We start from the raw sequence: 20,338 nt of genomic DNA, 5'->3' as shown, positions 1-20,338 counted from the left end.
TGCTTCCTGGGACTGTCCCATTCCTCAGCCCATGTCTTTTCCCTATCCCCGGACTTCTTGGTGGAATGTTGAGTCCTAGAAGCCATGGCAGAGGAGGAAGTAGAAGCCTCCAAAGGAAGAAGGCCCTTCAGAATCAACTTGTTCCTCCTGTCAATCAAGGGGCGGGGATTGAAACCCGCGCAGATCGAGCAGGAGATCTCTAGATGCTCTAAACCCAGACAAACAATGCACAGAGTGCGGCCATCAGAAGGAGGAAGCTTATGGCCACACACTGTACATTTCCTAAAGCTTGGCTTAGGAGGTTCGGCCATGGCTAGAAGAACACTACAGTCAACCACACACACAACAGAAAAAAACGAAAGTTGGAAAAGAGAAAGATTTTTTTTTTTTTAATTAACCGATGCAAAGGCACAGGGACAGGATAGGGAAATGTGATAGCAAATACACAAAAGGAAGAAGGAAGATTGAAAAAAATTAACAAAAAGTCTAAACTTACTCTAAATGGAGCTTGGAGCTGTAACCACTCTGCTGTCTCTCAAGAGCCAAATGAGATCTGAGGGGAGGAGGGAGACGGGCATTATGGGTAGGGGAGAAGCTTGGATCCAATGGTGGAGTAAGCGGCAGAGTCAGATCCGTGCCAAATCCGGGACCCACAGGTTGGAGACCAAATGAAAACAACTTCAGATCTCTAGTTATGCTATTCAGGGATTTAGTTAATACAAAATAACTGTATGCCAAAACACTGTAATTTGCCAAAAAACATGCAGTCACCTTCATTTATGTATGCTTAATACACCCTTTCAGCCCTTTATTATATTCATTTTGCCCTTTTAATCTCTTTTCTTGTGCTCATTTTAATATAAACATGCTCATTTTGCAATTCCGAGGTGACTCTGAACCTTCCATTTGGTTTCCTGGTTTATCAACTATCTAAACTTCGAACATTTCACTTAATAAAATTTTTATGCCTTTCATTTGTTTAATAAATGTTTCTGTGCTATTTATTTGTTTAGTAATGCATTTTATGTCCTTGTAATGCTCTATTTTATCTTTTTTAATAAAATAATTGTTCGTGCAAGTCTTCATTACCTTTAGCTTGCTTCTGGCCCTTTTTTTACTCTCGTTTCTGTTATTCTGTCTTCACTGTTGCTTCTTCACCTCTTATCTCTGAAAAGCAGTCTCTGGAATCCCGGATCTGAAACCATGTCATTCATCCAGTCATGATGAAATTGACGAACATGCGTGGACTTTGTTCAAGCAGCTTTATTATGTACAAACACATCAGGATTGAGGTAAATAACTAACAAACTTATAAACAGGCTATTTCGCTCATATATGCTCACTCTCTGGCTGCACTCTCAAAATGGCACTGAAGCTAGCACATGCTTGCTATTTATATATAGGCTCATAGGTGTGTACTAGGCTAATGGCCTTGGGGCTTTACAAGCCTAGCCCATAGAAGTGCTCTGGCATCATGCTGCCAGTCGTGAATTCCCAGTGCCTCTATCAAGTAGAGCCACTGGAGTGATCCCTGGGATGAACTTTCTAGTTCCCATCCACTCATCAATATTTCTGTTGAGGAGAGCTTGTGAGGTATTCTGCTTGACATGTATGGGAAGTGTATTCCAGAGCATGGGCAGTGCCCGAGTTATGAACCTGTCCCTTCCAGCATGTTCTGCCGATTGTGGTAATGAGGTTGAGCGCTCTGTGCGTGTGGTGCAGAGGGATTGTGATTTCTATAGATGTAGCATTTCTAACAGAGCTGTGTCATTCATGGCTTTGTAAGTCAATCAGAGATCGCCTCTTAGTAGATGATATGAGAGAGAGAATAGTTGGAGTTTTTTTGTGTCTGTCCACATAGGACATGTGTTTAAGGCCTAGGATCCTCTTTGTAAGGTACTTTTGTGGCATCTCCAGCTGTTGCAGGTGTCTAGTGTACCAAATGGGGCATTATACTCTGAGACTGGTCTAATGAGGGAAGAGTAGAGATAAATGATGCCCTTCTTTCTTCCTGGATGCAAAACCCTTGGTAATGAGATGTGCCACATAGGACTTTCTGACCACAGTGGCAAAGTGGGGGTCGAATGAGAGGTTGTTGTCAACCTGTGTCCCCAGATCTCTTATAACGTCTTCAGTGTTCAGTAGGCTCCCACCAATGTGGTAATTAGTGGGAACTGAGTTTTTCCCAAAGGGGATGATCACGCATTTTCTGGCATTAAGCCTGAGGCTACGGTTTTGACACCAGTCATTGGTCTCAGTGAGGCCTTTCTGTAGGATGTCTGCATCACTTGGAGAGTTAATAATGGCTCCCAGCTTGAAGTCGTCTGCAAATTTGATGAGCCAGAGTCCCTCCATGCTGGCCTGGACTTCTCAGAAGTAGATGCCAAACAAGAGAGGACCCAAGAACGTTCCCTGTGGGACTCCAGTCGTGACTGGTCGGCATTCTGTCTTGGAGTCCATAACTTTCACAATGTGTTCTGTGAGCCAATTTGTGACCCACCTAACAATATAGGGGTTGCTGCCTAGTTTGGTGAGTTTATCAATAATTCCTGAGTGAGGATTGGTATCAACAGCCTTGGCCAGATCTAGGTAGGTTGTATGAATTGCATTACCTTCATCCACCGTTCTGCTGACTCCTCCTTTATGGAGAGGGATGACTATAGCAGTTCACCATTCGGTAGGAACAAAGCTTGAGGTGATGCGGTCAGTGAACAGAGCACACAGATGTGGTGCCAGTTCACTTTGTAATTCATGTAGAACACAGCCAGGAATATTGTCTGGTCCCATGGAAGTTATATTCTTGACCTTAGACAATGCAGCTTTAACCTGTGCTGCAGTTATGTAGGGTGCCAGGCATTCTTCCGGTACTGAGATTGGTCCTTTTTGGGGGGGGGGTGAAATTGGCACCAAATCTATCGGCCTGTATGTTGGCAATATCTGTTGGCTCAGTATGAGGTACCATTGTGCAGTACCTCAGAGCAAATATGGTTATTGCCATGGAGATTCTTGATATAACTAAAGAAAGCTTTGTGGTTGTTTTTAGCATCTGCCCCAATTCTGCCTTCACAGCTGGCTTTGGAGGTTTGGATGAGGGATCTCAACTTTTTATTGAGGCTAATAAGATAATTTTTCCAGTCTTCACCTTTGTCTGCAACAGTTTCTTTCTTCCTTCTGTTGTAGAGTTTATTAATGGCAGGGGATCACCAGACTGGCTTTTTTTTTTTGGAGGAGAGTGTCTTGGTTCTGTTGGGTATGGCTAGTTCCATGGATTTATGCACATGTTCATACAGTGCATTGGTGTATGACTCGGCAGTCATGCATCTATTTTCCATTGGCATGGGTGCCGTGAAGTTAGCCACCTCTGTCTTTAGAAGTCCAAAGTCAGCTTTGGAGAAGTTTTTCATGATGGATACCTTTGCGAGGGGTGTGGGTGAGATGTGGATTTCCATGGTGATTAGTTTGTGGTCGGATCTAATCAGGGAGGAATTAATGGTTGCCCATTTTAGTAATAACCAGGTCAAGGATGTTGCTTCCACTAGTGGGGATAAGAATGGGCAGGTCCAGGGCACTGGAATTGATGAATTCCAGGAAGCATTGAGCCAATGCATTGGTGTTTGAGTTGTTTTCCCAGTTGATGGAGGGGTAGTTGAAGTCTCCTAGTATGAGAGTGTTGGGTTGGACCTTGATAGATTCCACGGTGCTTAGGAACGTGGAGCAAGTCTAGGGACATGGCTGGGGACCTATAGTAGGCTATGATATGGATCGCAGTCTTACCCAATGTTAGTTGTACCTGTAGTATCTCAGATGCATTATACTGGGATGCTAGTCTGGAGGTGTGCACATCCTTTGTGAATATGGCCACCCCACTGCTTTTGGAGCTTCGGTCCATGTTTCAGGGCTGAAAGATATGAATGAGTTATAGCCTGGTAGCACAGGGGTGCTTTCAGCCACCTTAAACCAGGTCTCCGTTACAGCACAAATGTTGATGTTCTCCATTTTGAGGAGTGCTTCCAGCGAGTGCCTCTTGAGATTTGGACTTTTAGCATTGAGCAGCATGACCCTCAGACTGCATTTACTTGTAGCTGTTACCAGTGGAAATTTGGTCTTTGGAACACCGCCTTAAAAGGCACTATTAGGGGTGGCAAGAGCCTTAGCCAGTACCCCGAAACCCAGGGTGACAGATGCAAGCCATCTCTGGCAAAGCATCGAGGTCCGTCAATCATGTCATTTCAAGCAGACAGATACTGGATCCCCTTAGAATGACACCAGAAACTTAACCAACTGTTGAAGTCAATCATTTTTTGTTTGTACTGCAATATCATTCTGGGTGACAGTAGGACACTTCTCAGGGCTAGGGTCATACCTGCCTAGGCCACAATCAGAGCGCTCCACCATGTCTCTTTTCATGTAGTCCAGAGAGGTGCATCTCAGGTCATTCACACCCACATGGACAATGACAGAGTCATACTTGTACTTGTTGTGGAGTGACCTGACTGTGTGTCAGATTCTGGCACCTGATAGACAGCTGACTGTTATCTTCTTATTCAGCCTAGTGAGTGGGACATCAGTGTGCCTCACCATTGAGTCACCTATGATTTGTGTATTGCACAAGGTGTTTAGCCTTAAGGGCTTAGGTTGAGGGACACACTGTGGAAGTGAGCTATGTGTCCTGTGTTGTGGTGGTCGAGTGAGTTTCTGTCTTGGAGGTCTCTGCTGTTTGGGTAAATTTCTACTGAGCGCCTCCGCGAAGGTGGGTGTGTGGTTTGTGTTTTTATGTGAAGGCTGTGATAGTGGGTGTTCTAGAGGGCTGTGTGTTCCATGTGGTGTGGTGCAGGTGTTGACCTTCTCTTGACGAGCTAGTCCAGTCTTGGCTGGAGAGTGAATAGTTTCCAATCTGGTGAAACAAGTGCATCTCTCAAGTCTCAGTGTTGGGAGGTAAGAGGAGAGGGTTGTCTGTGTACATGAGGCAGTTGCTACACTACTGCAGAATGCCCAAGTGCACCAGGTTAATAGGAGAAAGCACAGGGAACTGCCTTTTAATCATGCCAGGAGGGATGGTCATAATTACTAAGTACTGGAGCTATTTCCATGAAGAACGACTAGTGTTGATTGCTCTTAGGTGTGCTATAATTGTTACAAAAACCTGATGAAATGCAAAGTGATTAGGCTATCTGAAGTGCAAGATATATATTTAGTGGCATACTGATGAAAGTCCACAATCTTTGCCAACAGAACAAATTAACTTGAGGAGCAGTGTTTCCAGTGAGAGTTTAGTATGCTTATGTGAGGTGGGACTCAAATTATGTTAGCTATTTCCACACTTATGTCCTCTTGAATCAGTCCCCCTTTGTTTACACAGCTAATTTTAGCCTGGACAAGCAGCCAACCATGAAAGCTCCTTAGAAAAGGCTGTTTTTCTTTTGCATATCTAAGATATGCCTGCCTACTGAGAGTGCTTCACTTTAACAAAAAGTCTCCTCCAAGTTGATTTCCGAGAGTCTGATGAATAGACTACCTCCTCCTTTCCTGAGAACTTTCTGAAACTTAATGCCTAGAATTATTACAGTATAGAATTGATGCCAATGCTGATTAATTCTTAAAGTCAAGTGATGCTCCCAAAAAGAAAATCAATACTTTGCAAAAATCTTACTGGGCTATTTGTTTATCACAAGAGAATATCTCACACAGTCACATTAATGTAGAATATTTCATGGAGATGGCATTACCTCTGAATTTCAGTTCAGTTAGGTAAATAATTTTCTAACACCAGCAATACTAATGATTAAAGGAAAACATAATTCAAACAAGAAAAGTAGAAAACAGTGACTAAACAGCTTATGATATATAACAGGAGGACAAACAGTTTCAAAATGATAAGAGGAGGGTTTGTAGGGAGAGGGACAATGTCAGAAACTATGAAAGTGAGTAATGAGTGCCAAACTTTCTCCTGGGTTCAGGAACCCTTTAGTGAGTTTGTCTCGGACTTACCTGAGGGAATAAATCAACCTCTTTGCTGATGGTATAAATATTAAAATGCAGCAGTGGAGGACAGGAGAGGAGGCTAGCAAAGTATTTAGAAAGTAAAAGCAGCAGCTGACAATCAATGCAATCAAATGTAAAATACAGCACTTAGGCCACAACAACCCTATTATGACATGTAAGCAAAAGAATAAAACTGATGCAAACAGAGCAGTAAATAAAGTGGAATGTTCATCGCACTTGCACTGGAACCCCAAAAAAGTAACAAGGGAGTCTCAACAGCAAACAGAATATAGGTGTGTACCTGGGGAGGGGGATCCCAAAAGCAAAAAGTAAAGGGCTATGGTCATACCACATCTTGAGAACTACATGTAGCTCCGAAGAACATGTGCAGGAAAAGACAGCAGGCTGCTGGAAAGCATCCAGAAAAAATGGTATCAAAAGGATCCACTGAATGGAAGGGAAGGAATATGACCATCAGATACAGAAGCTACAGTGTTTCTCATCTGACACCAGAAGAAGAAGAGGGTGACATGATACTGGTGGAACAAAACAGGAGGGATGCAAGAATAGGAAAAGGAGCACAACTACTCCCCTGGATGCCAGAAAGTACTTTTTTTACAGCCAGAGCTATACAATGTATGGAATGGGTGGTGGAAAGGGAATTCAAAGTGTTTTTTTCTAAAGGACATTAGATGGGCGGAAGAGAGGTATAGAAAAGGCAATATAGCTGCTTATAGTTTTCTTCTACCATTAAACAAATATAGTGCAATACAAGGAAGAACTCAGACTGATAAACATCACACATTTTTTATACAAAAGCATGAGCAAAACCACCAACCGCTCACTAACATAAGACAGACATTGCCACATACTAATGGAGACATTTGTAACGACTTTGCAAAAACATAACAAGGTCAGATATATTTACGTCTTCAAACGTTGCACTTCTGCTTAAATGAACTTTTGTCATGGACATTCGATAGATTAGTGATAAGATCAGAAGTATGTGCTACTAAAAACAAGTCACACAAAAAATACAAACAAATTACGACTTTGTCATTAGAACAGAATCTGTAAATTCAGTTTTCACAACACCCCATGAATTGAACAGCATGGTGATTCACCGGTTAAAGACTGCTTCACAGTTCCAAGGTCCATTTTGGTTACTGTACGTGTACATTTTTTCTGGGTAATCCTGTTTCTGCCCACTTCCCAAAAACATGTTGATCATCTCTCTATTCTAAAAACATGTTGATCATCTCTCTATTCTAAAGCATCCATATATATTGCATTTAAGTTTTTCATGTGGAATGACCAGTTCATTAAGTGGTTAAATACAATTATGCTCCCTGTTCCTAACTAGTAGAACAAAAGTGCATATTAGGAATATGTTAATTTTTAAGAAAAGTACCCCATCTTACAACTGCTTAAGCATAGAAAGTAAATAGGCACTAACTTGGTATATTTTCTTTGTCTTCTTCTGAAATCAGTACAGACTTTTTCTGGAGTAAATTCTGCAGAGCGATTTTTAGCATATCAACGGGCACTGCTGAAACTTCAAATGCTTTTTGCAGAATAATTTTTGACTTTTTTATATTTCCTAGTCAAAAAAAATGTAGAGAAAATGTTATTAATGATCTTTAAAAGCAAGCAACAGACAGCTAGTACGAAAGCTGCAGCATACTCTTTACAATACAGGCATGTTCGTCTTAGAAAATTCAGTTCGTCCATCGGTCTTCAATAAAAAGTTTTGTAACTCAAAAGATACAAAATAAGTAAACAGCCGTGTGAAGTACAGCATTAAAAACATAAAATATATTTCTCAAATACAGCTAAGCACTTCACCACCATACGGCTTCCTCAGACCATATACAGCAAAAATAAAACCATAGAATTAAATATGTTTCAAATTACTTGCAAATTCAGCCTCCCATTAAACAAATCATTTGCACCTTTTACTTTGCACGTAACATCCCCACTTCCTAGTACATTAAGCACGTGTTCCCTTTTGAGTCGTACGTCATCTTGCAATCAGACGCACTAGTTTAAAGGGGAACAGAACAAAGACCTACTAAAAATACATATATATAAATAAAATAAAACAAAATAAAATTCATCTGGAAACCAGCATATATACAAAAATAGAACAAAAATATATAATATAATAAAATACAAATACCACTAATACACATAGCATGCAGAAAGCATATGTACACATATGCAAAATCCTACCACTCTGCAATCATGTGCAAAAATATATGCTGTCACTAATACTCAACTCCCCGGGCATCCAAAACAGGCTTAACTGACACCTTCCCAGTGAGGCCAAACCCTTTCTCTGCTCTAAGCCGGAAGATCCACCTAAGCTCACTGCTCTCCACCTTATTCTTAATATTCCCCATCCTATCCCCTGGACTTACTCTATTAATAACCATACATATTATTTTGTCAAATCATATCTAGATAGGGAACACTATCTGAATCCTTGGCTCTCAGGCTACTGACATTATCTCTAACCCTATCCCTTAACATACGAGTGGTAATCCCTACATAGAAATATCAAAAGCATTCAGTGTGCCAGTACTTTTAGTAGATCTTTGTTCTTTACTTGGGTGTTCCCCTTTAAATTAGTGTGTCTGATTGCAAGATGATGTACGACTCAGAAGGGAACACGTGCTTAATGTACTAGGAAGTGGGGATGTTACGTGCAAAGTAAAAGGTGCAAATGATTTGTTTAATGGGAGGCTGAATTTGTAAGTAATTTGAAACATTTAATTCTATGGTTTTATTGTTGCTGTATATGGTCTCTGAGGAAGGCACCGGTATGGTGGTGAAAGTGCTTAGATGCATTTAAGAAATACATTTTATGCTTTTATTGCCGTACTTCGCACGGCCGTTTCTTATTTTGTTACTTGTCTAGTTTTGTTTATTTGCGGTCGTACGTTTGCCTGCTTCGTGTTTTTCTTTGTTTTCATAACTCAGAAGATACACATTTAGTAAAAACAGTGCTTCAGATTCTGAATGGCTTAGTAACATGCACCAAAAGCCAAAATATTTATGTGAAAAGAAGTTCAGCTTTGTGATGAGCTTGCCATAAAAACAGATATTTGATACCACTCCTTTTTCACTAGTAATTCGAAATCATGTTTGCCAAGGAACTACTACATTAATTTATAAGCATATTTGGTCCATACAAATCAGTCTCTCCAACTCCACTAGCATCTGGTGGCACGCACAGTGAAAATCTGACTCAGGACAATACAGTTCATATACATCTGCCACATAACATCAGGGCTACTTAAGCTATGAATCTGCAATTATGTCAATGTTATGGTACTACAAACCATGCAGAGCAGGTTGCTACAGCAATTTCCATTCTTGGCTCAATCTGCACATGAGGTTTGATTTTGTATATCAACACCATTATAATGGGAGTGTCACCAATGAACCACAAGGCATATGAACACTTCAGTGAAAGAGAAACCTGAAGTGGCTAACAGCAAAAAAAGGTGGATGCATAGGAAAAGCTTCTAATATGAGACACAGGAGTGACATCAAACATCTGATGCCCCAAGTTCCTCTTACATATTATCTCTGTTATTCCCATGTCCCTGTCTCAGCAGTAATTTATTACATATGGATAGCATAAGCAAGCTGAAAATTCATACTTTAGGAGGAAGCTCCAGCAGACATGCCCATGATAAACAAATCCTTCCCTGGCCTCAACCTGGTAATACAGCTACTTGATGGTGAAATGTGTGGGTAGAGTACTGGATTGCCACCTAATACATATCAGCCAGTTAAACAAATCTCCAAAAATCCTGCACAGTGGTGGCATATCAAGAAATATGCACTCATAGCTGGCAAGCCAATTAGCAATAGTCTGCTTTCCAACAGGATTACCTGGTAGCTGGCACAAGGCAAACTAAAACCTAATCGTAAATCCATTGTCTTAAGACCTAGAAATTTACATCAAAATGCATCTCCTAGAGCCCACAAAGAAACATTTTTTTCTTTCAGGGTGTTTAGGATGAGAAAAAGGGATGGCAAATGTTTATTCAGATTCTTTATTTTGTGTACTAATTTTTATTTTATTTTGTTAACCAGGACAAACTTGGACACATTTCAGTCTCAGCCAGTTATTTACCATAATGCTAAATCTATGTTGACTTGTTCCTTGCAGCACAGCAGATGGGTTACTGCATCAGACCTCTGCGCCTTTTTCAAGAGCTTGGAATCAGGGCTCTGACTCCTCCTCTACCCATAATTCCCTCTTGTCTTAACAATACAGCACATTGAATTTGCCTGCTTACAACTAGTACTTTCCGTGATCGACGACACAGACTTACTAACTGTAGATCAATATGACTGTATACCTTTAACCAGCTTTCCAGGGGCTTGCACGTGTATAAATACTGAGCATGTGCGAGCCTGACTGCCATTTTGTAGTAAGCTGTTGAGATGTAAGCATGTATGTCTCTGTAGTCTGTCAGTTGATCAATTTGTTTAGATTTTATATTTTGTATTTTGTACTGCTGCTATCCATCCTGATGTTTTTCTACATAATAAAGCAGTTAAAAGAACTACCCCGGCTGTTTGTCTACTTGTGAAGAAAGACGAGCAACACTAACCTATCAACAAGGACATGAATGAGGAAAAACAGTTCCAGGCTGACAACAAGACAAGGCCATGGCCAGGTCCAATTGATCAATCAAGGGCCATAAATTGACAATTTATGAAAAATGTTGAGCCGGATGGAAAAGGCAACGTTGCTCTGACGTATTGTAAATACATTTTATTTATTTATTTATTTAACATTTGTTGACCGGGAATGTCCAACTACGTTCCATAGAGCCTGTTTTCAGCGGAGGCCCGGGGAGAAATGCTCCAGATGAATGTCTTTGGAATGCAACTAGTACTTTACGTGATCGACAACACAGACTTCCAAATACATAGCTTTCATATCCAAAGTTGTCCTTTCCATCTGACTCAGTAGATGAGGACAGATTCTCCAGCTACCAGATAACTCCGGAAGATCTAATGGCAAGATATTCAGAAGTATGGTAGATACAATGGATATGGACTGTACCTCTAGTTTGTAATGTGATACAAAAGTACAAACAGAAGACCAAATAATCACAGCACAAATGTCACCTATGGATACTTTAGCATAATTAATAGTGGAAACAGACACCACTCTAGCTGAGTAAGCCTTGGGCTTGTGTGGTAATGCTTGTCCTATTAACTTTTATACAAAAATAATGCATTTGGAGAGACAGCTGGATAGAGTTACTTTAGAAACTCTGACTCAGATTTGCTTTGAAAAGAAGAGAAAAAGCTCATATATTATCCTAATATCTATGGTGCAATGCAAGTAAAATCTCAGTTGGTGTTGAACATTCACCAAATGTAAAGTATATTCTCCTTTGCTTGAAAACTATGGAAAGAAAACGGGTAGGTTAACAGTCTGGTTAAGATTTGTTTCTGTGGCTGCTTTAGGAAAGAAGTGAGGACTGGCCTGTAGTGAAATTAGAAGTTATGTACTCACCATAACGTTCCATCTGAGTAGGTGACTTCATTTGGATGCAACCTGTGGGTATCGGATCCGACCTCGGATCCGAGCCGGCATTTCAAAAGCTTAGGCTCCGAGCTCCTAGCTCCTCCCTCTTACCCATAACCCCTTGCCAAGCCCTGACTGACCTCAGATTGAGTTTGCCTCAAAAATACTGACTACAGTACACGAAAAAACAGCATAGATACTCGCTCTATAAAGGTCAGGGGGATGGAGGGGGGGATGGTTGCATCCAAATGAAATCACCTACTCAGATGGAACGTTATGGTGAGTACATAACTTCTAAATCTGAAGTAGGCAGACTTCATTTGTCTGCAACCTGTGGGACAGAGTCCCCAGCTACCTGAATCTTGGGCGGCCGTCATGGAAGGATGTTTCGGAGCACCGCTGAGCCAAAGGATGCTCTTCCTCTGGAAACAACATCCACCTTGTAATGAGAAATAAAAGTATGAGGCGAGGCCCAAGTAGCTGCCGCGCAGATATCATCCAATGAAACACGTGACTTAAAGGCGGCTGACGTGGAGACTGCCCTAGTAGAATGAGCCGTAACCCTCTGAGGAGCAGGTCTACCTGAAGTGTCATAAGCCTGCAGAATACAATTAGCAATCCACCTAGATAGTGTGACTTTAGACACTGCTTTACCCAAAGCAAATTTAGCAAAGGAGACGAACAGCTGATCTGATTTCCTGTGACCAGCTGTTCTGTGAACATAAAAACGTAATTGACTATGAACATCCAAGGAATGCAATTTGTATTCTCCTTTGAGTACTTGGGGAAAAAACACAGGTAAATTGATTGATTGGTTAATATTAGATTCAGAAGAGACCTTCGGAAGAAAAGATGGATTGGTCCTGAGGCACACCCTATCAGGAAAGAAAGAAAGGTAAGGCGGTTTGACGCATAGAGCCTGAAGCTCAGACACTCTTCTGGCAGAAGTGATAGCTACCAAGAAGGCAGTCTTCCATGAAAGGTACTTTAGATCTGTAGAAGCTGCAGGCTCGAAGGGAGGAGCAGTAAGGGCTTGCAGAACTAACGATAAGTCCCAAGGTGGTACAACCTCCTTGACTGGAGGCCTCAACAAAAAAATCCCTTTGAGAAAGGTTTTGCATAATTTCGCCGTCATGAGGGGAGCTGTCTCATGACCAATGTGGTAATGCGAGATGGCTGCCAATTGTACCTTAATCGTGGAAGAACTTGCCCCTTGATGAAAGAGGTCTGTTAAAAAATCCAGCACTGCTGACATAGGTGCTGAGAAAGGATCCAAAGTTCTCTGTACCGCCCAAATAGAGAATCTCTTCCATTTACTCCGATAAACCTGCCTGGTGGAAGGTTTATGAGCTGCCACTAAGATGGCCTTGACCGGTGATGAGATACCGGGAGTCCTAATCAAGGATGGAACTGGAGCAGCCAAGCTGTCAATTTCAGGGTGCGCAGATTGGGAACCGCAATTCCCAGAGGGTGGGAGATGAGATCTGGAATCGGATCCAGAATCCAGGGTGGATTGATTTTGTGAGACCATACAAAGGGGAACCAGGGTTGACGAGGCCAGAACGGGGCAATGAGAATCATTCTGCTCCCCAAACTGTTGGCTTTCTGCAGAAGCCTCTGCATCAGAGGTAGTGGAGGGTAGGCATAAAGGAGACCGAGAGGCCAAGCATGCACCAGAGCATCTCTCGGGAATTCCCCTGGTGGGGGAAGCAGAGCGAAGAAATTGTCGCATTTGGCGTTTGAGGGAGAGGCAAAAAGATCGCAACAGGGTTGTTCCCAAACGGCAAAAATCTTCTTCGCTACCTGAGGACTGAGAGACCACTCGTGAGGAGAAAGAATGGTGCGACTGAGTTTGTCCGCAAGGATGTTGGATTTTCCCGGAATGTGCGTTGCTACCAGAAAGCGTTTGGTGGAAATTGCCCATTCCCAGACTCTCATGGCCTCTTGACAAAGGGGGTAAGACCTGGTTCCTCCCTGTTTGTTGATGTACCAGACTACCGACATGTTGTCTGTCTGAATCGCAATAGTCCCTGAAGGAAGAACGTGGTGAAGTGCTTGCAATGCTAGGAGCACCGCCCCCATTTCCAGGACATTTATATGCAACGACGTCTCTGTGGGGTTCCACGTGCCTTGGACAATCTTTCCCGCAGAATGCCCCCCCCACCCGAGGCAAGAAGCGTCCGTGGTCACTGTGGCTCGGGGAAATGCAGCACAAAAAGGTCTCCCTGTCAGGGGCTCCGGAGAAAGAAGCCACCAAAGAAGGGAATCCCTGCACGCTTTGCTGACCGCTATCGGAGTGTTGAGAGAGGAACAAAGAGGGGACCACTGAACCTGAAGGGTCCATTGAAGAACCCGCATGCGTAAGCGAGCATGAATGAGAAGCGGGATAGCTGCCGCCATTGAACCTAGGGCCCTCAGGACCGAAGCTGCAGTTGGAGATGGTTGCAGGACCGCTGCTACATGACACTTCAGGTTGGCAATTCTGTCTGGAGTGAGAAAGGCTCGCATTGACCTGGTGTTTAGCCTTCCTCCTATGAAATCTATAGCTTGTGTGGGGTGCAGTAAAGATTTCTTCCAGTTGACAGTGATGCCCAGCCTTGGGGCTAGTTGAATAAAGTAGTCCCTGGCTGAGCACAGAAGATGCCTTGATGATGCCGTCAGGAGCCAGTCGTCCAGGTACGGGAAGACCTGTAATCCCTGGAGCCTCAGGTGGGCCGCTACCACCGCTAGAACCTTGGTGAACACCCTGGGGGCTGAGGTGAGACCAAAGGGGAGGACCCTGAACTGATAATGACTGGCTCCCAGCCGGAAGCGAAGAAACCTCCTGGACCGTCTGTCCATGCGAATGTGGTAGTACGCGTCCTTGAGGTTGATGGAGCACATCCAGTCGTTCTCCCTCAAGAGGGGGAGTATAGATTGAAGGGTGACCATCCGGAACTTTTGCTTGGTTACTGACAGGTTCAACTGGGAAAGATCTAAGATGGGTCTTAAGTCCCCCGTTTTCTTTGGCACCAAAAAGAACCTGGAGTAAAACCCTGACCCGGTTTGATCTGGGGGGATGCACTGGATAGCTCTTTTTTGTAGCAGCTGTTCGATTTCGATAGCTGCTGCCTCCCTTTGGTCGGGTGGAACATCTGGGAGGCTGCGAGATCTGGGAACCTTGTACAGGGGAATTGAATAACCTCTGGATATCACGCGAAGCACCCAACGGTCTGATGTGATGGACTCCCAAGAAGTTAGGTGCCTCGAGAAACGCCCCCCGACTGCCTCCAGAGACGGACAGTCGGGCAACCCTTCAGGGCTGCTGCGTGGGTCTCTCAGAGAAAGGTTCTCTGGACCCAAAGTTTCTAGGAGCCCCCCTGCCTCTAGGACGGCGACCTCCCTGTCCTCCTCTGCCACGGGAGGACTGGTTATCCGGAGCAGGTTGGGACTGCTGCAATTTCCGGAACCACATCATCTTCTGTCCCTTTTGGTTCTTCGAGAAGGACCTCTGTGGAGCTGAGAAGCAGACTCCGACGGCAGACAGCGTCTTCCCGTCCTTTTCGCTCTGGACCAGTGTTTCGCGAACAGTCTTGCCAAACAAGGCAGAACCATCAAAGGGGGCATTCGCGAAAGTCGCCTTGAAGGGCTCTGCGAAATCACAGTGGCGGAGCAAGGCCTGTCGCCTCATGACTAGGCCTGCTCCGCTGGCTCTAGCGGCTCCCTCGGTAGCGTGAGAAAGTAGCCGCATAGATGTGTTAGATACCGCTCTAAGATATACCTGCTTATCCTCACCCGACATGGACTCTGGGGGAGATGCAGCGTATTCTTTAATCAGATCCCGCTGCATCCTGATGACATGTGCCATGTAGTTCAGCGCTCTCAAAGAGAAGGTTGCTGAACTGAAAACTCGCTTCCCAATGCGATCCATCGAGCGGGACTCCTTGCCCGGAGGATGCACAGAGGGACTCTCCTGGGCCAATTCCCTCTTAGTGGCTGCAGCCATCATCATGGCATCTACTGGGGGGCCCTTGCTCCAGTGAGTGCGGTCCGCCGGCGGGGAAAGGATGCGGTCAGGACGCTTGGGTACAGGCTCAACGGTGTCCGGATCCTTCCACGCTCTGATGGATATAAGGTCCACCAGAGGGTCGGCAGGAGGGGACACCCAAGAGGTAGATGGGCCCACCTCGAATGCCTCCAAGAACACAGACTCGTCTGAGGAAGCCTTGGGGGCAGACCACCCCCCCCTGATCCTTAACATTTCCATAATGTCTCCAAATGAGACGTCTTCAGGGGGTGATCTTGGGGAGCCTTCCCCTTCATCCAAGTCTGTGTCTTCGGTAGCGGACTCGGGGGAGTCCATGTGCCTCCTTTTGCACTTACGCTTCCGAGGTACTTCATCGGGGGGGCTGTCCGAGGAGTACTCTTCCGCAGCTGGATGTTCCAAGGGAACTACTTGGGACATCGAGGCGGGCTGTCCCTGGGACCGGCTGGTGGGAGCCTGGCCCAACTGCAAGGGAGTGCGGGATGGAGCCGTGGCAGGGACCGGGGGTCCGGACGTCCTCAACAGTGCCCTTTCCACTACGTCGAAGGCCGAGGGGGAGCCAGCTTCTCTAAACCCCGAGAGCCGACCCCCACTCGGATCCGACGCACGGATTGGAGCCGGAGCCGAAACCGTCGGATCCGAGAGACCGGTGTGCTCCGACCTGGATGGAGCCGAAGACACACCAGCTCCCTCGGATCCGAGGCTCGGTCCTCGGCTCCGAGAGGTCAGGTCCGGCACCAAGCACTCAAGGGATGGGACGGATCCGAGGGGCGCCGACCTATCGGATCAGACCCACCCCCGGATCCAACTCTGCCCGGCGCAGACAGCTCCGAACCCGTGGTATGGGTCGGAGAAGGAGCCAAAGGGGCGAAAAAAGGGGTCGAAGCCCCTCCCGGATGGGGGGGGGGCTAGGAGCACTCCCATTTGCATTTGGGCCTGGATGAATTTCCTCATCATCCGGTCCATATCTGCTTCACTCATAGAAAAAGTGGATCTTGGTGGAGGCCACCGAAGCGGACCTAGAGAGCCGCCTCGGGGACCTCGCTGAAGGGCTAGCCTCCTCCTCCTCGGGCCCAGGAGAGAACCGAGGGGAGTGGAGCCGAGGAGGAGGAGGAAAGCTAGAAGGCACAGGGGAGGCCCGCTTAGATGGAGGAGCCGAACTGGAGGTTTCGGCTCTCCGTTTGTGGTGCCTCTCCCTGTGCCTTTCCTTCTTCTCTCTCTCCCTAGAAGACTCCCTCTCCTCCAGCATCTTAGAGGGAGGTTGAGTCCCAGCCGGAGGAGGAGAGCCCACAGCAACAGCTTGCTGAGTAGAAGGGGCAGAAGCCGAAGCGGTATCTGGGGGGGGGGAGACCCGCCAGCACCAGCTTCGACCTCCGCTAACTCAAAGCTCGGGGGTTGAACCCTGCACAAATGGTACAACCAGATGACAGGTGTTCAACCCCAAGATGCTGCAGTGTGGCCATCCGCTGGGGACAGCTTATGGCCACACTCGGTACATTTAGAGAATACAGCCTTATGGGCTTCAGACATGATAAGCCCTAATAGGCCTAAAACAACACACACACACAAACTACGCAAAAACCCGTGAAAAGTTAAAAATAAAGAGAGAGGAAAGCCTACACACTCAACACTAAATAATTAAAAGAAAAAAGTTGAGATTTTTTAAACTTTCTGTCAGAAATAACTTATCTGCACCAAAAAACGCCAGGAGCTCAAGAATCCGTCGCAACTTGAAAGCGGCAAACGAAATCTGAGGTCAGTCAGGGCTTGGCAAGGGGTTATGGGTAAGAGGGAGGAGCTAGGAGTACGGAGCCTAAGCTTTTGAAATGCCGGCTCGGATCCGAGGTCGGATCCGATACCCACAGGTTGCAGACAAATGAAGTCTGCCTACTTCAGATCTATTTTTACAGAAAGTCAGATAAGGTCTGCAGGACAACACTTGCCACTCTTGAGATCCTCCTAGATGAGGTGACTACTACTAGAAAAAATATTTTCCAATACAGAAATTTTAGTTCTGCTGAGGATGGTGGTTCAAAGGTGGAGCAAAGCATCACAGTAACATCCCATAGTGGAATTGGATCTCTGATAGGAGGATCAGAAGAGAAAGGTTCCCCTTCAAAAAGAAATAAAGGTTTGCTTTCGTCTGATGTGAAAATCAGATTTGGCTGCTAATTGTACTTTGATGGTCAATAAGCTAGTATCATGCTGAAACACGCTCACCATAAAAATCTAAAATAAAAAGGTAATACTGCATAAAAAAAAGATCTAATCCTTTACAAGAAACACGGATAGAAAATATCTTCAATTTGCTCAACTAAACTTTCCTAGTGTGAGTTTTTTTTTTGTGTGAAGACAAACTATGTATAACTGAAGTAAAAAGCCTGGCATCTTCTTCCATCATTGGAACGGGAGGAACCATGAGGTTATTTTCAAGGTTTTTATGTCTCGGTGAGGCTGGCTGGACAGGTGTAGTAGAAGGTCTGGATGTGGATCCAGCAACCAGGAGGGTGCTGGAGATAAGGCCAGAGAAATGGGAACCACACCTGCCATGGCCAAAAGGAGGTAATAAGAATTACTGTTGCCTTGCACTTCAAGGCTTTCTGAAGAAACTCCATTATCAGTGGAAAAGAAGAAGTGCATGCAAGAGAAACAGAGGCCAACTGTGGATTACAACAGCCTTCAGTGACTGCCCCTCTGGGGGAATCAAGACACAGTAGCTGCTGTACTTGTTCAAGTGAAGGTGAAAAGGATTGCAGCAAACTGACCCCAGCAACTGAAAATCACAGTTGTCAATGACTGACTGACAATTCATGAGGAAGGAGAAGAAACCTACTCAGTTGGTCCGCCAAAACATTAGAAGTCCCAGGATGTGCATTACCACCAGAAATCTCTTGAGAAGGCATTGTACACTGCCCCAATCTTGCGGCTTCCAGGAATAATAGGCATAAACTGAATCTCCCTTGCTTGCTGATATACCAGACAAGTGTCATGTTGTCCGTCTAAGGATACCACACCCTTGGGCAAGGAATACTGGAATGCCTGCAATGCTAGGAGGACCATCCTCATCACCAAGATGTTGGGGGAGAGAGAGTGAAAAGTTGACCTCAAGTGACTATTGGGGAGGTCAACCACAATGAATATGGTTCCTGTAAATTGATGCAAGGTACAGTGGGAACTGAAGAGGTTGGTGTAACATTGACCACAGTACAGATATTGTCCACTATACAACCTTCTTGTAAAATCTTCCATTGCATACAGGACAGATGCAGTCACTGGTATCAATAAATACAATATCAGTCTTGCCAGGGGATATGGATGATAGAGGACCAAGGAAGATGTTAAACGCAGGTAAAGGACTTTCAATTCAGGAAACTTGACGATTTCTGATGCTGAATCAAGATGGCACTGTATGAACTTTATTGTCTGTGACACTGTCAACTGGCTTTTGGTTAGATTAGTTACTCTCAAATAAGGAGCTAAATGGAGCAAAGAAGTCCCCACACCAGAAGAGTAAATCCCCAGAGGATGCATTGAGGAGCCAATTGTCTAAGTATGGGAAGACTTGGAAACCTTGCAGCCTTAAGATATACTGCAATGATTGCCATGCAGTTGGTAAATACCACGGTGTCTGTGGCGAGGCCTAAAGGCAGTACCCTGAAATGGAAATAACTGGCTCCCAGCCGGAACTGGAAATATCTCCTGGACTGCCTCACTATATTGACATAGATTCGGATCTAACAAGCACATCCAATCAGCTTTCTTCAGAAGAGGAAAATGGACTGTACCATTACCTTCCATAACTTTTCTGCTTCACAAATTAGTTGAGGTAGCTTAGGTCCAGAATGGAGAAAAATTAAAAATCTCACTGGTCAACTCACTGAGTCATCTACTACCTCATCTTTCATAATGAATTCAATAAAAACTTTGCTGAAGAATAAAAATGTTTTGGGCCTGGCGACTAGAAGTCAGATAAGAAATGTCATTCTACAAGCTAGTCCAGCAGTAATATTTTAGACATTAATTAAAGAGGTCTCAGAGAGATGCAGCATTCTGTATTCTGTCTTGGACTGGACAACAACTAAAAGATCCATTCACCACATCTGCCTTGCTCAAGTTTATAGGGAACAGTATAATTCTCTGATACGGTAAGGAATATAGCAAAGCTTAGTTTAGATATTTTTCTTTATTTGAGACTGTCCGGCAATGCTGTTTTAAATATTCCCTGTGATCTTGAACTCTGATGTCAATGTAAGTATGTAGAGAGTATTTTCTTGTTCTTTTACTATTATTAAATATATTTAAACCTTTCATTGTGGCTGATCCTTGTAGAGATAAGTTTTGAGAGTACTTGCATATTTATTTGGTGACACTGTGGGCCACTCCTAATAGCCTTATTCTTGGCCAAACTAACATTTGTATGAATAGTAACATTACACAGTAAGACTGGATACCCTTTGTTAAGGGCCTTAAAAGTAGCAGATAAGGAGCTGGCTGGTGGCAGTGATAACTACCTTATATTTTGGGCAAAAGGGGGCATAGCTAGTAAATCTGTGTCAGCCTTTCCCAGGTGTGTGTCCGTGTGTGTGTGTGCGTGAGTCTGTGTGTAAATCAAACCTCAAAAAGTGTGTGTTTCAGCTACTTGGGCAGGGACACAAAGCACTGGATGGACACAGAGGGTACTGGAAGACTTGGCTTGGCCAGTAAGTTGAGATCTCAACTCTATAGCTGTGCCAGTGGAGAGACTTACTGAGGATCGGGAGAAACCATCCAAA

General features: G+C 44.4%; 1 protein-coding gene across 1 annotated transcript in view; it reads right to left on the bottom strand.

Moving 5' to 3' along the window:
• The window catches only part of TTK (TTK protein kinase), a gene marked incomplete at its 5' end in the record, with an annotated part of 1,887,454 nt that overhangs the window by 1,354,519 nt on the left and 512,597 nt on the right, over nucleotides 1-20,338 (bottom strand). The window contains 1 exon segment of the mRNA XM_044074056.1: nucleotides 7,439-7,582. Within this exon segment, the coding sequence (XP_043929991.1) occupies nucleotides 7,439-7,582 (144 nt within the window).

The sequence above is a fragment of the Protopterus annectens genome, chromosome 1.part1 (genome assembly GCF_019279795.1).
Source record: "Protopterus annectens isolate FY-2018-M chromosome 1.part1, PAN1.0, whole genome shotgun sequence".
NCBI classification, from domain to species: domain Eukaryota; kingdom Metazoa; phylum Chordata; order Ceratodontiformes; family Protopteridae; genus Protopterus; species Protopterus annectens.
The sequence above is the reverse complement of the archived record's forward strand: the minus strand, read 5'-3'. Positions and strand labels throughout refer to the sequence as shown.